Source organism: Balearica regulorum, chromosome 1, assembly GCF_011004875.1.
Source record: "Balearica regulorum gibbericeps isolate bBalReg1 chromosome 1, bBalReg1.pri, whole genome shotgun sequence".
Classification (NCBI taxonomy): domain Eukaryota; kingdom Metazoa; phylum Chordata; class Aves; order Gruiformes; family Gruidae; genus Balearica; species Balearica regulorum.
The window spans coordinates 195,425,839-195,438,639 of NC_046184.1; the positions used below are offsets into that span (position 1 = coordinate 195,425,839).

Consider the following 12,801-nt stretch of genomic DNA (forward strand, 5'->3'; position numbering starts at 1 on the left):
AAAGACCACATCCTCCTGCCTTGAATTTCACTTATCTGGACTACATAAGGTGAACGGTTTCAGCTTCATCTTCCCTGCCAGATTCATTAAGCCACTGATTATAGCAATAAGTCTTTCTCTGCAACTGTTAAGTTAACCAGGTGTATTGTGTTTGCATGGCAAGGTTTTGGTAGCAGGAGGGCTACAGGGGTGGCTTCTGTGAGAAGATGCTAGAAGATTCCCCCATGTCTGATAGAGCCAATGCCAGCTGGGTCCAAGACAGACCCGACACTGGCCAAGGCCAAGCCCATCAGTGATGGTGGTAGTGCCTCTGGGGTAATGTATTTAAAAAGGGAAAAAACTACTGTGTAGCAGCAGCTGGGAGAGAGGAGTGAGAAGATGTGAGAGGAACAACTCTGCAGATACCAGGCGCTGGAGCAGAAATTCTTCTGCAGCCCATGGAGAAGACTGTAGTGAGACAGGCTGTCCCTCTGCAGCCCATGGAGGTTGACGGTGGAGCAGATATCCACCTGCAGCCCTTGGAGGACTCCACCCCAAAGCAAGTGGATGCCTGAAGGAGGCTGTGACTCCATGGGAAGCCCGTGCTGGAGCAGGCTCCTGGCAGGACCTGTGGCCCCACGGAGAGAGGAGCCCAGGCTGGGGCAGGTTTGCTGGCTGGACTTGTGACCCCTTGGGAAGGACCCATGTTGGAGAACTTGGTGGAAGACTGTCTCCCGTGGGAGGGACCCCACGCTGGAGCAGGGGAAGAGTGTGAGGAGTCCTTCCCCTGAGGAGGAAGGAGCAGCAGAGACAACGTGTGATGAACTGACCATGACCCCCATTTCCCGTCCCCCTATGCCACTCAGAGGGAGGACATAGAGAAGTCAGGAGTGAAGTTTAGCCTGAGAAGAAGGGAGGGGTGGAGAGAAGGTGTTTTAAGATTTGGTCTTATTGCTTAATATCCTACTCTGATTTGATTGGCAATAAAGTAAATTAATTTCCCCAAGTCAAGTCTGTTTTGCCATGACTGTAATTGGTGAGTGGTCTCTCCTTGTTTGTATCTCGAACCAGGAGCCTTTGTTATATTTTTCTCCTCCTGTCCTACTGAGAAGGGGAGTGATAGAGTGGCTTTGAGGGACTCCTGGCCTCCAGCCAAGGTCAACCCACCGCACCAGGTTAATCTGTCTTGAAAATGAGTGACCAGAACTAATAATGCATGAAGTCTTTGTCTGATATTTTGTACTGATTTTTCCTTCCCAGCTTCATTTGCAGTGTGCGTTATCAAACCCAGGGGGACTTACAGAGAGAAGAAACACTCTGTGAATAAGAGCCAGACTGGATAAAGCTGGTGACTTGTGCAAAATTCTTTATTTTGGAATCTAAACTGTTAGATCTGATCTGAACTTGATGGAATTTACGTGCTTTTATTGAAACTTTCTCTTTTGTTTTAATCCTTACTATTCTGTACAGACATACAGAACCCTTTGCTTGAGACCATGAAGTGGCCTATCCAAACTGTCTCTCTAAAGGAAAATACTGAGTGGAAAATGTCTGATTTGTCTTTCTGCATAATGTTGTCTCTAAGCAGATATGAAGCTATAATATTTTAGGGATAGAACTAGAAAAGCATTTAAAAATTAAAAATCAAAACTAAAGGAGAATCTTAGGAGAGATGGGACAATAGAAATGGGAAAACAATAAGGCAGTGAAAACTAGGAGTTGTTTCTATGAGAAAATATGTAGAGCCATGAAAACTGCAGGAGTAAAGAAAGATTCAGGCATGTTGATATTCTCCCAGCTCCAAGGTTCCAGCTTACTAGTAGTAATATAAAAGCTCTCTGAAATACATGCCGACTTTGGAGAGTAACTTTGTGTCAGAACATCTGTGGAACAAATCCAGGTACTGTTTAAGAAAAATAAATTCATATTTCAGTACTGTCATACACAGTGGAGTATGTTTCACTCACTAAAATACTACGTTACACCTCATGCACCCCATTTTCTTAGTGATCTACAAAGTGCTTTCCAGGAATATAAATCTTGAAACTGTATTCTTCCTTTCCCTCCACATTAGAAGATGCAATATTGACCTCATTAGTGACATGTAAAAGTTCAATGACTAGTTCAGTCACAGGCTTCTCACCAGTAAGTTCGTCCAATTACGACTTCAAAAATGACTGTTGTTTTTGAATGATCACTAATGTTCCTTTCCCTTGAGGGGCTTGGAGGATGTTCTGGGGCATGAGGAAGCAAGAATGAACATGGAGGCACGTAGATACTGTAGTGTGCAAGAGCTTGCTGTGGTTACAGCAGTATCTCTTGGGCCCTTAGGAACTTCCATGCCCTTCATGATGGTCCTCAGGGGACTATGACACCTTGGCCGATGGACATCCAGGGGCCATGGCAGTGCAGAAAGGTAAGTCCTGGGACCACATTAGACAGAAAGGCAATGGAACAAACAGGAGCTGGAACAGAGTAGGAGAACATTGCCCACTAGTGAATAGGAAAGTGCTTGAAGCCACCTGGGGTAAGGAGATGTCATCTGTAACCAGGAGAGAGGGTGTCGACATCCATGCTTTTAAACTTATTTTATAATTATGACGAATAATCATATTGACCTTACTTGCAAGTCAGCCCTACCTCATCCATTACATCCAAACTGGAGTTTCCACATTGCCAGTGCTGAGTGTGTGATAGATGTTCACCAACATGGGTACTCTCATCTCTCCCCACTGAGTGGGCAGACAGATGGGCCACTGTTAGCAGCCCTCAAGGGCAGGCAGCATGAACTGCTCCTTACTCTCTCAAAAGTGGCGAGTCCTACTCAAGAAGATACGCCCCCACATCCTTGCCACGGGGAACCTGGAGTTCATACACCATGTCCAAGTCCCAGGCTGGGGAAGAGGCAACATGAAACAAGTGTGAGCAGGAGATGGTGGAGAGATGCACATGTTTTTCAACAACAAAAAAATGCATTCGGCATTTTCCTGTGCGAGATGCTATGTATTATTGCTGGCTGATTTGAGACATAGCTAGATCAAGCTGAAGGAGGGCTTAAGTAAGGAAACAATTTGGAAACAAGACTAGGGTTGGGGTTTTTTTCTTTATTTACTTGTCTCCTTCTTCATCTCTGAGTGAAAACACCACAAATTGCTTAAACTTAGAAGGCAGTATTCTCATCCTTGCAAGCACAGCTAGCAATGAATTATCTGCTCAAAGGAATGCTTTGGTCTCTGAAGTAATGAAATTTTTTCAAAAAGCTGTTTGGTGAGTACCAATAATATATACACTATATCTCTGGCATGTGTAGTTAGGAGCACTAAATGCCTTCAACTCCAGACACAGTTCACAAAATGAGATTATATCCATGTTACTCACTGTGTTTCAAAGAGATTACAGCAAATAGAGTCCAAATCAGCACATTGGCAATGTGCCCAAGAATGGCATGAAAATTAATTGAGTAAGCAGTAAAATAGCATCATAGTAAGATTTCTGCATTTCTTGGCCTAATGCAGGTGGTGTTTCAAGTTTGAAACACTTACCAGCAGGTGCTGTGGCAGTTTTTGGTGCTGGAAGTAAGCTTCTGCGTGGAGCCACTGCACTGCTCGATACCTGTGTTGTGCTCTTGCTGCTCCCCTTGGGGACATCTTTAGAAGGTGTAGATGCCTTAGGAGTGGTTTGCTCTTCATTTCCAAAGCTGGAACCTGCAGGAGACCAAAATTGCTCTAATTATAAGTTCATAAAAAATGTATGTGGACTGTGGCATACAGACTGAGCTTGTATCAGCAGTTATAATCTACAAAGACATATTCTCATTGCAACTTGGGCTAAGTTACATGGACTTTTTCCAATACAAATGGTTATGTAGAAATAAGGAGTTCACAGCAATTTGCTTAAACACTAAGTCTTGGCAGCTGTTGGAGTCTGACTCCAACAGGAACTTAACACCTGCTTTTGGGCTAGCTTCATAAAGGTATCCGCCCACAAGGCTCATAAAGAAACCAAGAAATTTCTAAATATTTGGGTGGATGAGTTCTTTTTTGGCTTTGTAGCTGCTACAGGAGCCACCCTACGCACTCACCCTAACACTTGGGAGTAGCTGGTTGTCAGAGTAAGGAGGAATAGCAGGGCTCAGGGGTGCAAGGCACCGAATTGTCCTACCCAGGAAGGATTTCCCACAAACAGTCCCTCAGACCACACTCAGGAATTTGAATAATAAGATGAAAAACAAACAAACAAAAAATATTCTGCCTTAACTCTCACATCCACTTTAGTCATATTCTTATAATGAATCTTAGGTTGCCAAGGTTTCTGGTTTATATTGACCTCTTTCAAAACCTCTAATGGGTTTGGTTTCCTCCTGCATTTGCCATCTAGGGAATAAGAACATCCTAGGCACCTTGTAGATATAAGGAAATCAATCTTGTCTTAACATTTGAAAAAGGTAAAGTTGGAGTGTCTTCTTTATCTATTGAGCAGAAAGCCTAAGAGGAGCAAAAGATTACAGCACATCTAGACTTTTGCAGAAGGATGAACATTTTATTTGAAAAAATGAGGGAGATAGTGGCAAGAAAGACATAGGACTTCAGAAAAGGGCTATAACTTTTTAGTTTCATTATTTTAAAAAGGTACAATACAATACTATTTAGGTACTGCCTGCAGAAAATGATAACATTATTTTAATAATTGGCATGTCCAAGTTTCCAGTATTTTTAAGATGTAGACTTCTTAAATGTGTACAAGTAAAGGAGAGGGGTTTTTTTTTCCTTTCTTACTGAAAATCCACCAGAAAAAAAGTGCAGTTTGGAAAAGAAAATCCTCTTTTCTGATAAAGGGAGAATATACCTTTTGGCTCTGACAAAACAGCTTTAAGTTTTGCTGTGTCTCTAAGGCTGCTTGCATTTAGGTCAATTTAAAGCACGTATCTGCAGTATACATGGACTTCTACAGACATATTTGACCTTTGTTCAAATAATAAGCCACATTAAAAATTCAAATGAAACAGTGTACTGTACTCTACACAGGAACAGGAAAACCTGAAGCATTTGTCATCTTTACACTGCTGTGCACATAACAACCCCTCAGCACATCAGGTCGCTGTTTTATATCCAAATGACACGGATTTTTCACCCGTGTAACAAGCATTTAAGATTATGTGCTGAATTACCTGCTGACAAAACACCGCTGACTTCAGTAAAGTCACATCAGCAGAACGTCGGGCCCAGCCTGGCCCCGTCTCCTCTGCAGCTGTGCATGAGGTCATCTCTACCAGGTGCCAGGGGGATATTACAACACGTGTGCCCACCTCAGTCCATTTGCATCATGCTCCTGAAGTTACTCCTGATGTGGTGTTGGATATGTGCTCACCCAGTCTGTTTGGGCAGCACCGCTTGCAGAAATTTTTCTTTCATCAGCTATTTGCTTAAAAGTTTCACTTGTAGAAACACTAACCTTGAAGAGGAAATTATTCCCATTATTTGCAGAGAAATGCCATTCAAGTGTTCCTTAATTGAAACCCTTTATCCTCTATTGTGAAATGTATTATATGGAGAATTTTTCAACTCACAAATCTGGCTGAAAGGAAGCAATTCCCGCATTGAAGAATGAAGTGTCCAGGGGAGTTACATAACCTCTTATTAAAAAAAAAAAGTTAAAAAGCTTTTCTAGGTATTGAAGATGAAGTGCCGACAGCTACAAACATTTCTACTGTCTAAAACACAGCATAAGAGGTCTGCTGATTACAGAAATGAGTGGATGGGAAAGCTGATAAACATGGACCTATCATGTGTCCTGAATCAGAAATGCCCAGTGCCTGGAGACAGCCGGCCGTGCACCCCGTGTGGCTGGACAAGCCTCTTCAGGAGAAAAAAAGCGATGAAAAAAAATATTCAGCTTTTGATCTTTTAATAAGAAATGGACTCAGGGAGACAAGCTGCATCTCTGTGGCACTGGGTGTCTGTGGGAAGCTGTTGGGGGGCTGCAGGGGGGGGTGAGGAGAGGCTGGGGCTGCCCCGTGCCAGACACAGTCAGCTTCAGCCAGCTCCAGCAGGCTCCTAGGGACCCACCTCTGGTCACAGCTGGGACCATTCACCAGCTGGAGGCACCTCTGGGAAAAAGGCTGCCCTGCATGAGGAGTGAGGAAAATACTGGGAGACCAGCCCTGCGAGCACCAGGGTCAGAGAAGAGGGACGAGGAGGAGGCGTTCCCCACAGCCCCTGGAGAAGACCATGTTGAAGTAGGTATTTCCCTGCATCTTGTGGAGAGGACCACACTGGAGCAGATATCCACACTGCAGCCTGTCGAGGACCCCACGCTGTAGCAGGTGGACATGCCCAGAAAGAAGCTGCAGCCTGTGGAGAGTCCTTGCAGGAGCAGGCTCCTGGCAGGAGCTGTCACCCCTGGAGAGGAGCCCATGCAGGAGCAAGTTTATCCTGAGGGACTGCAGCCCATGGTAAAGACCCACGCTGGAGCAGGGGAAAAGTGTGAGGAGGAAGAAGTGACAGAGAGGAACTATTATGGACTGACCGCAACCCCCATTCCCCATCCGCCCTGCGCTGCTCGGTGGGGAGGTGGGATGATGGAGGTAGACGAGTTGGGAAGGAAGAAGTGAAGTTGAGCATGGGAAAAAGGAGTGGGGCAAAGCTGTTTTAGTTTTTTTGTCTTTGTTTCTAACCATTCATTTTAATTGGAAATACATTAAATAATTTTCCCCAAGTCAAGTCTGTTTTGCCTGTGACAGTAATTGGTAAGTGATCTCCCTGTCTTTATCTCTGCACATGAGCTTTTTCATGTTATTTTCTTCCACGTCCTGTTGAGGAGAGGTAGTGAGAGAGAAGCTGGGTGGGAGTCTGGCACTCAGCCAGGGTCAACTCACCACAACAGCAATATCAGTATATCCAGGATTTGCTGAGATAAGGTCAATATTCAACATAAGAGACAATGTCTTCTACTTTACTGTTCACTCAGAGATGGAGCTTGGAAAGACACACGTATGTATAATATGCCCCAAAAAACCAAATGCTTGCTACTTCCATAGATATCACTAGGACAGCTGCCCCAGGAGCATGGCAAGGTGAGCTGCACCCTGCTACACATGGTGCTGGATTCCACTTTTCTTTTCAAATAGCATTCAAAGAAGAAATGAAATTTAAGATCCAGAAAAATGCATATTCCTCATGATCTAAGAGGAAAATAAAGGTTTTAATTTACTTGGAGGAATTTACCTCTTGAAGGAAAATCAGAAAGATTATTCATCAGATGATACTTCTCAGTCTATCATGAGATAATGCCTTCCACTATTACCTGCAGCGGGTGAGTCAGTAGCATCTGCCCTCCCAGAATACCAGTTCTTATTTTTCAGTAAAAGCCTGTACAGAAACACCAGATGTGCAGTGGGTGAACAGTTTCCAGGTGATCACATCCTCTGTTGTATTGTACCTCTTCCCTCCTACTCTTCTACTTTTGCATTTTATCTGAACCAGAGGAGACTCCTTGCTTGCCTTTGAAGCACCTGGCAAGTCATTTGGGTGCTCCTACATAAAACGCCCTGTATTTTTGCAGAGTCTGTGCTCTACAAGGAGCAACACTGCTGACTTTGCAGTAGAGTATTTAACAGATTATTAATGATCCGCTGGAGCTAAAGGCCTTTAGCCTCACTTTTATCATCTCCTCAATATGAGCTCCAAGGAATCCTACTCTTCTGCTTCTAAAAAAATATGGGGAAGAAGAAAAGGTGTTTGAAGACTTGCAAGTACTTTGGAGAGTCCCATCTGCACCCACTCATCCCCTACACTGTGATGCCAGAGAAGACATGCAGAAGTCAGGGCTGGAAACATATTGTAGGCTGTGTGTTCAAAGAAAACCATGACCAAAATCCCTCTGGCTCCCAGATGGCTTGAGCCACCCTCTTTCCATATCTGCCACCATCCCCTTCATCATGTCACCCTGGCCTGCAGCAGCTCACTTCTGGGGCTCCTTGCCCTCAGAAGAGGAAAGCTTTCTTGTATATGTCACTAGGCATTTGTGTCTCCTGTAAGTGTTCCTTTTCTGGAATTATTTACAAAATTTACAGAGGCATGGAAATATGGTATGATATTACATAGAACTGCAAAACTAGCAGGAGCACGTGTGTGTGGGAATTCTGTGTTTGACAAGAAATTAAGTCATGTTGTATGGACAGGTCTTCCTCTGAGAGGAGACAGCAATAGGAACGGCTGCGTTCTGGAGCCCCACAGCCACAGCTGTCCCTGCCCGCACTCGAGGGCAATAACGTCTCCTTGTGTTAGAGAGCTTGGGTCTGACAAATGCCTACGGGTCTCTGTTTTGCTGAGAAACAGACCCCAAAAGAGTATTAAAGCACAAGTGCAGCTGCTTCTGCAGCTCTCTGTCTTGTGGGCTGTTACATGAAGCCTATCGAAACGGAGTGAGTTTCCAGCTCTTCACGGCAGGTCAAGCATTTGCTGTGCTGGCAGCAGGCTTGGAGCTGTAATCACACCTGAGACACTGGGAACGTGCTGGCATCATGAATGTTCACTGAAGCACAAACATTTACCCAAAGTAATAGCAAGCTCTTTCCATCTTAAAGATCCTTAGACACTACTTGACGCCAAGTTTAATGACAACAAAGGTATGTCTAGTTGTTGCAGCAGCGAGACCACTTAGCATTTCTAAAGCACTTTCCGGACCCAGAACTCAATGAGCTTTACAAATAAGGAAGGAGTTGAGCTGCTCTCCAAACTCACACAGCAAGGGAATAGCAGAGACAGACTGAGAAAGCGAGCAGGAAAACCTGATGATGAATGAAGCTGGAATGACTTTTTTCATCTGCAAAACATTAGAATGTATGGGTTTTACTAGGCTGCACTTCTGTGTCCCAGTTCTCAAGCACAAATACAAGCACAAAATGAAAAAATCACTGCCGTGGGTAATGATCTGATAAGGAAAATACTTAAACTACTGTGAATAATCAGGTGATGTTTAAAACAAAAACTCTCAAGACACAATTTTCACTAAATGGGAGCATTTGTCCATCCTTAATTAATGTCCACTCTTTATTTCTGATTTTTACCTGTAAAGTGGTAAGTAATTTTTATAGATTGATAACAAGATATGCAGCCTGTCAGCTGAGCTTTTTATTTCACTAGTTTAAGGGCTACTCTTTTAAAGTTTAACACTGTATATTTCAAAGTAACATTTCACAGTGTAATTATCAAGAGACACAATTGAATGTACAGCTCCGTAGCTCAAGCTGAAACAATGCTATTGACCAAGTGGTGCGGTGTGATTGTTAGTCCTGAGGAGTCACCATGCTATTACGATGTTATATGATAGTAGATGAGATTACTAGCCGCCTAATTTGTCTTTTGGCTTTGCGGAGTGCCAGTGCCTGGTATTTCCTGATACACAAGGCCAAATGTGCAATAGATCAGGAGGGACAAGCTGGTGACAGGTTTCTTTTCTGTCCAGAACAGGAATAGGCATAAGGACTGATGTTCACACAGTGCTTAAACCTAGCTTACTTACCTCTAAGTATTTTTTCCCATTGCATTTTTTTTACCTCAGACGAAGGTGTTTGAGCAACAATCCTCCTTAACATTTATTTTAGAGGAAGTTTGTGCATTCCCATGTGCCTTTAGAAAAGCTGATTTTAGCATTCAAGACTAAAACCTGAATTTTGAATTTTCAGCTTAGTAACTGCCACCAAAATAAGGAGTCAAATCTGTAGCACCTGTCAGCACGGGAGCCAGCTCTCTGAGCTTCAGATGGCTTTAGGTCCCTGCGCTGCAGACAACTACCTCTGAAACAGCCTGTTTATAACCAGGGAGGGAATTTGGTACCAGAATTGGTGATTTATGACAGCTATGTGATTACTTCATGGCTCTTGTACACTACCACTTACATCTGGAAGAGACTGCTGCACGTCCATCCTTCTCCCCTTGCCCTCCAGTCCTAAAGCCAAGCACCTTTCTCCCATAACATCTGCTGTTGGATGGTCTTGGCCCCTCAGATCGGACCATGCAGATAGCTGTTGGGGCACCTGAAGGGTGGGAAGCCTGCAAAGCCAACCATCACTGGAAGAGCTGCAAAAGCACCTCTGTGCAGGTGCGCTGGCAGGTTCCTCCACCTCCAGCTGCTGGTGATGGTTCCTGCAGCCAGAGGCTGGATCCTGCACTTCCAGCTGATCCAGGTATGCAAAACACAGAGGTGGTGTTTCTGGCAGGGCAGAGGGAAGCATCACCCTTCAGGCATGCTTTCCTAACTCAAATGGCAGTTGCACTGCCAGGGCAGCACTGGCAAACCTACTCACTGCAGGATGCCCTTGCAGGCATGACCTTTAGCCGAGACGTGTTCTGTCAGGCTGTATCTATGCTGCTAAATAAGGCAGGCCAAGTGGGGTAGGCTGGATCATCCTGACACTGCTCAGGCTAACTGTAGCAGCTTTTCTTGAGAGAGTTAGAGCAGACCAAATCACAGCCACAGTGTGGAGAACAGTGCGAGGGATGAGGAGACTGGGCTTAGCCTGGCTCCCAGGCTCTCCCCTGTTCACCAGCACGGCTGGACTTGCAGCCAAGCAGCATCCACCGAGCTGGGCTGTGTGTGCTCCCAGCCCGTGGCAAAGGAGGTCGTTCAGCTTAGCCTCACCTGCAACAAAGCGGATTCAAGAGAAGTGGAGATGTTTTGCCTCACCAAGTGAACTGAAGCTCCTTCCTTTACATATTGTACTGTTTGTGATGACTCAGAGGTTTTGAAATCTAGATTAATTTTTGTGACACAGACCTATCTTCAGTGTCCTTCATAAATAATAGATGGTAGAAATACAGCCTTCTGCTGATGCACCTCCTTGTATCAATACTAACTTATTCATTTCATCTCACCAATTAAAATACATGCTTTAGGATCCAGCTAAATGGATTTCTTACTTGAGTGGACTTATGTGCTGCTCCCTGCTGAAGTGTTACGAGCCTCATTGGGCAAGGTGAAAATTTCACCACAAAGTAAAATTTCTCTGTGTGTTAGTGGGAGTTGCAGACAACTTGCTGACTGTGCCACACTTTGGATCACGTAATGCATTTTATTTGGGCTCTTGTGCAATCTTACAACTCTACCAGGCAAGATGAGCGTTTCATTGTGTAATAAAATTTCACTGTATGGTGGTGGTAGCTTTGCCTACCACTGGCAGATTGTACAGCTGCTTGGCTAGCTGAGCTCGTTTGTACAGCTGGCTAATTAAAGCCCCACAGGGTACAGAGTGAAGACAGCATAGTATTTTGCTGATCAATCATAATGTTTGTCAGAAAGGATAACATAAGTTTATTGGAATCTTGCCAAATACACCTGGACTGTTCAGACACTTTCAAATGGACCTGAGACATCACTGCGTAGGTGCCTTCTGAAAGGGCCATCTCTTGGTACAACTTGGAGCTGAACTGTCAAAAGTCATTCATGACCAAATCTTCCCTGAAAACTTTCCTCATTCAGTGTTCAACTCTGATCACAGTGACAAGAAACATCCCACGTCACGAATACTCTGCTGAAGTGTGTCGTGCAGTACCCTGAGGACCTGAGGCAGTAGGACTACCTACCAAGGATATATTGCTTCTCTAACTGAGAAGTGAGAAACGTATCTGCTGTAAGCTTCTCCTAGACATACAGATTAAGATTTCTAACAGATCGGATCAGAGTAACCTGATCTTATTGTATAATTACTGAAGCCTATCAATGAGTTGTAGGAAGGGCTAGTTCTTAACACCTGAGGTACACTTGAAGGCAGGCAAGTACTGACAATGCTTTTGGAAGCTCTACTTGCTGATGCAAGTTAAGAAGAACATATTACATATGTATTGGGTTTGCGTGGCAAGGTTTTGGTGGGTGGCTTCTGTGAGAAGCTTCCCCTGTGTCTGATAGAGCCAATGCCAGCTGGCTCCAAGACGGACCCGCCGCTGGCCAAGGCTGAGCCCATCGGCACCTCTATGATAACGTATTTAGAGAAGGGAAAAAAACAAGTTAGAGGGAGCTTGTACAGCCAGAGAGAGGAGTGAGAAGATGTGAGAAACTCTGCAGACACCAAGGTCAGTGCAGAAGGAGGGGGAGGAGGTGCTCCAGGGCTGGAGCAGAGATTCCACCTGCAGCCCCTGGAGGACCCCATGCCGGAGCAGGTGGAGACACCTGAAGGAGGCTGTGACCCCGTGGGAAGCCCACGCTGGAACAAGCTCCTGGCAGGACCTGTGGCCCCATGGAGAGAGAAGCCCACATTGGAGCAGGTTTGGTGGCAGGACTTGTGACCCCGTGGGGGACCCACGCTGGAGCAGTCTGTTCCTGAAGGTCTGCACCCCATGGAAGAGACCCACGCTGGAGCAGTTTGTGAAGGACTGTAGCCCGTGGGAAGGACTCACGTTGGAGAAGTTGGTGGAGGACTGTCTCCCGTGGGAGGGACCCCAGGCTGGAGCAGGGGCAGAGTGTGAGGAGTCCTCCCCCTGAGGAGGAAGGAGCAGCAGAGACAACGTGTGATGAACTGACCACAACCCCCATTCCCCGTCCCACTGTGCTACTGTGGGAGGAGGAGTTTGAAGCCAGGAGTGAAGTTAACCCCAGGAAGAAGGGAGGGGTGGTGGCAGGTGTTTTAAGATTTGGTTTTATTTCCCATTGCTGTACACTGTTTTGCTTGGTAATAAATTAGATGAATTTTTCTCTAAGTTCAGTCTGGTTTGCATATGATGATAACTGGTGAGTGATCTCTCCCTGTCCTTATCTCAACCCGCAAGCTTTTTGTTATACCTTTTCTCCCCTGTCTAGTGAAGGAGGGGGAGTGATAGAGCGGCTCTG

At 45.0% G+C, this 12,801-nt stretch overlaps 1 protein-coding gene across 8 annotated transcripts in view; it reads right to left on the minus strand.

Annotated features, from left to right (window-relative positions):
- The window catches only part of MTUS2 (microtubule associated scaffold protein 2), a 327,334-nt gene that overhangs the window by 82,559 nt on the left and 231,974 nt on the right, over nt 1-12,801 (minus strand). For all 8 annotated transcript variants that reach the window (XM_075742076.1, XM_075742078.1, XM_075742073.1 and 5 more), the window contains one exon: nt 3,522-3,683. In XM_075742076.1, coding sequence (XP_075598191.1) covers nt 3,522-3,683 — 162 coding nt within the window. The remainder of the gene's footprint in view (nt 1-3,521; nt 3,684-12,801) is intronic.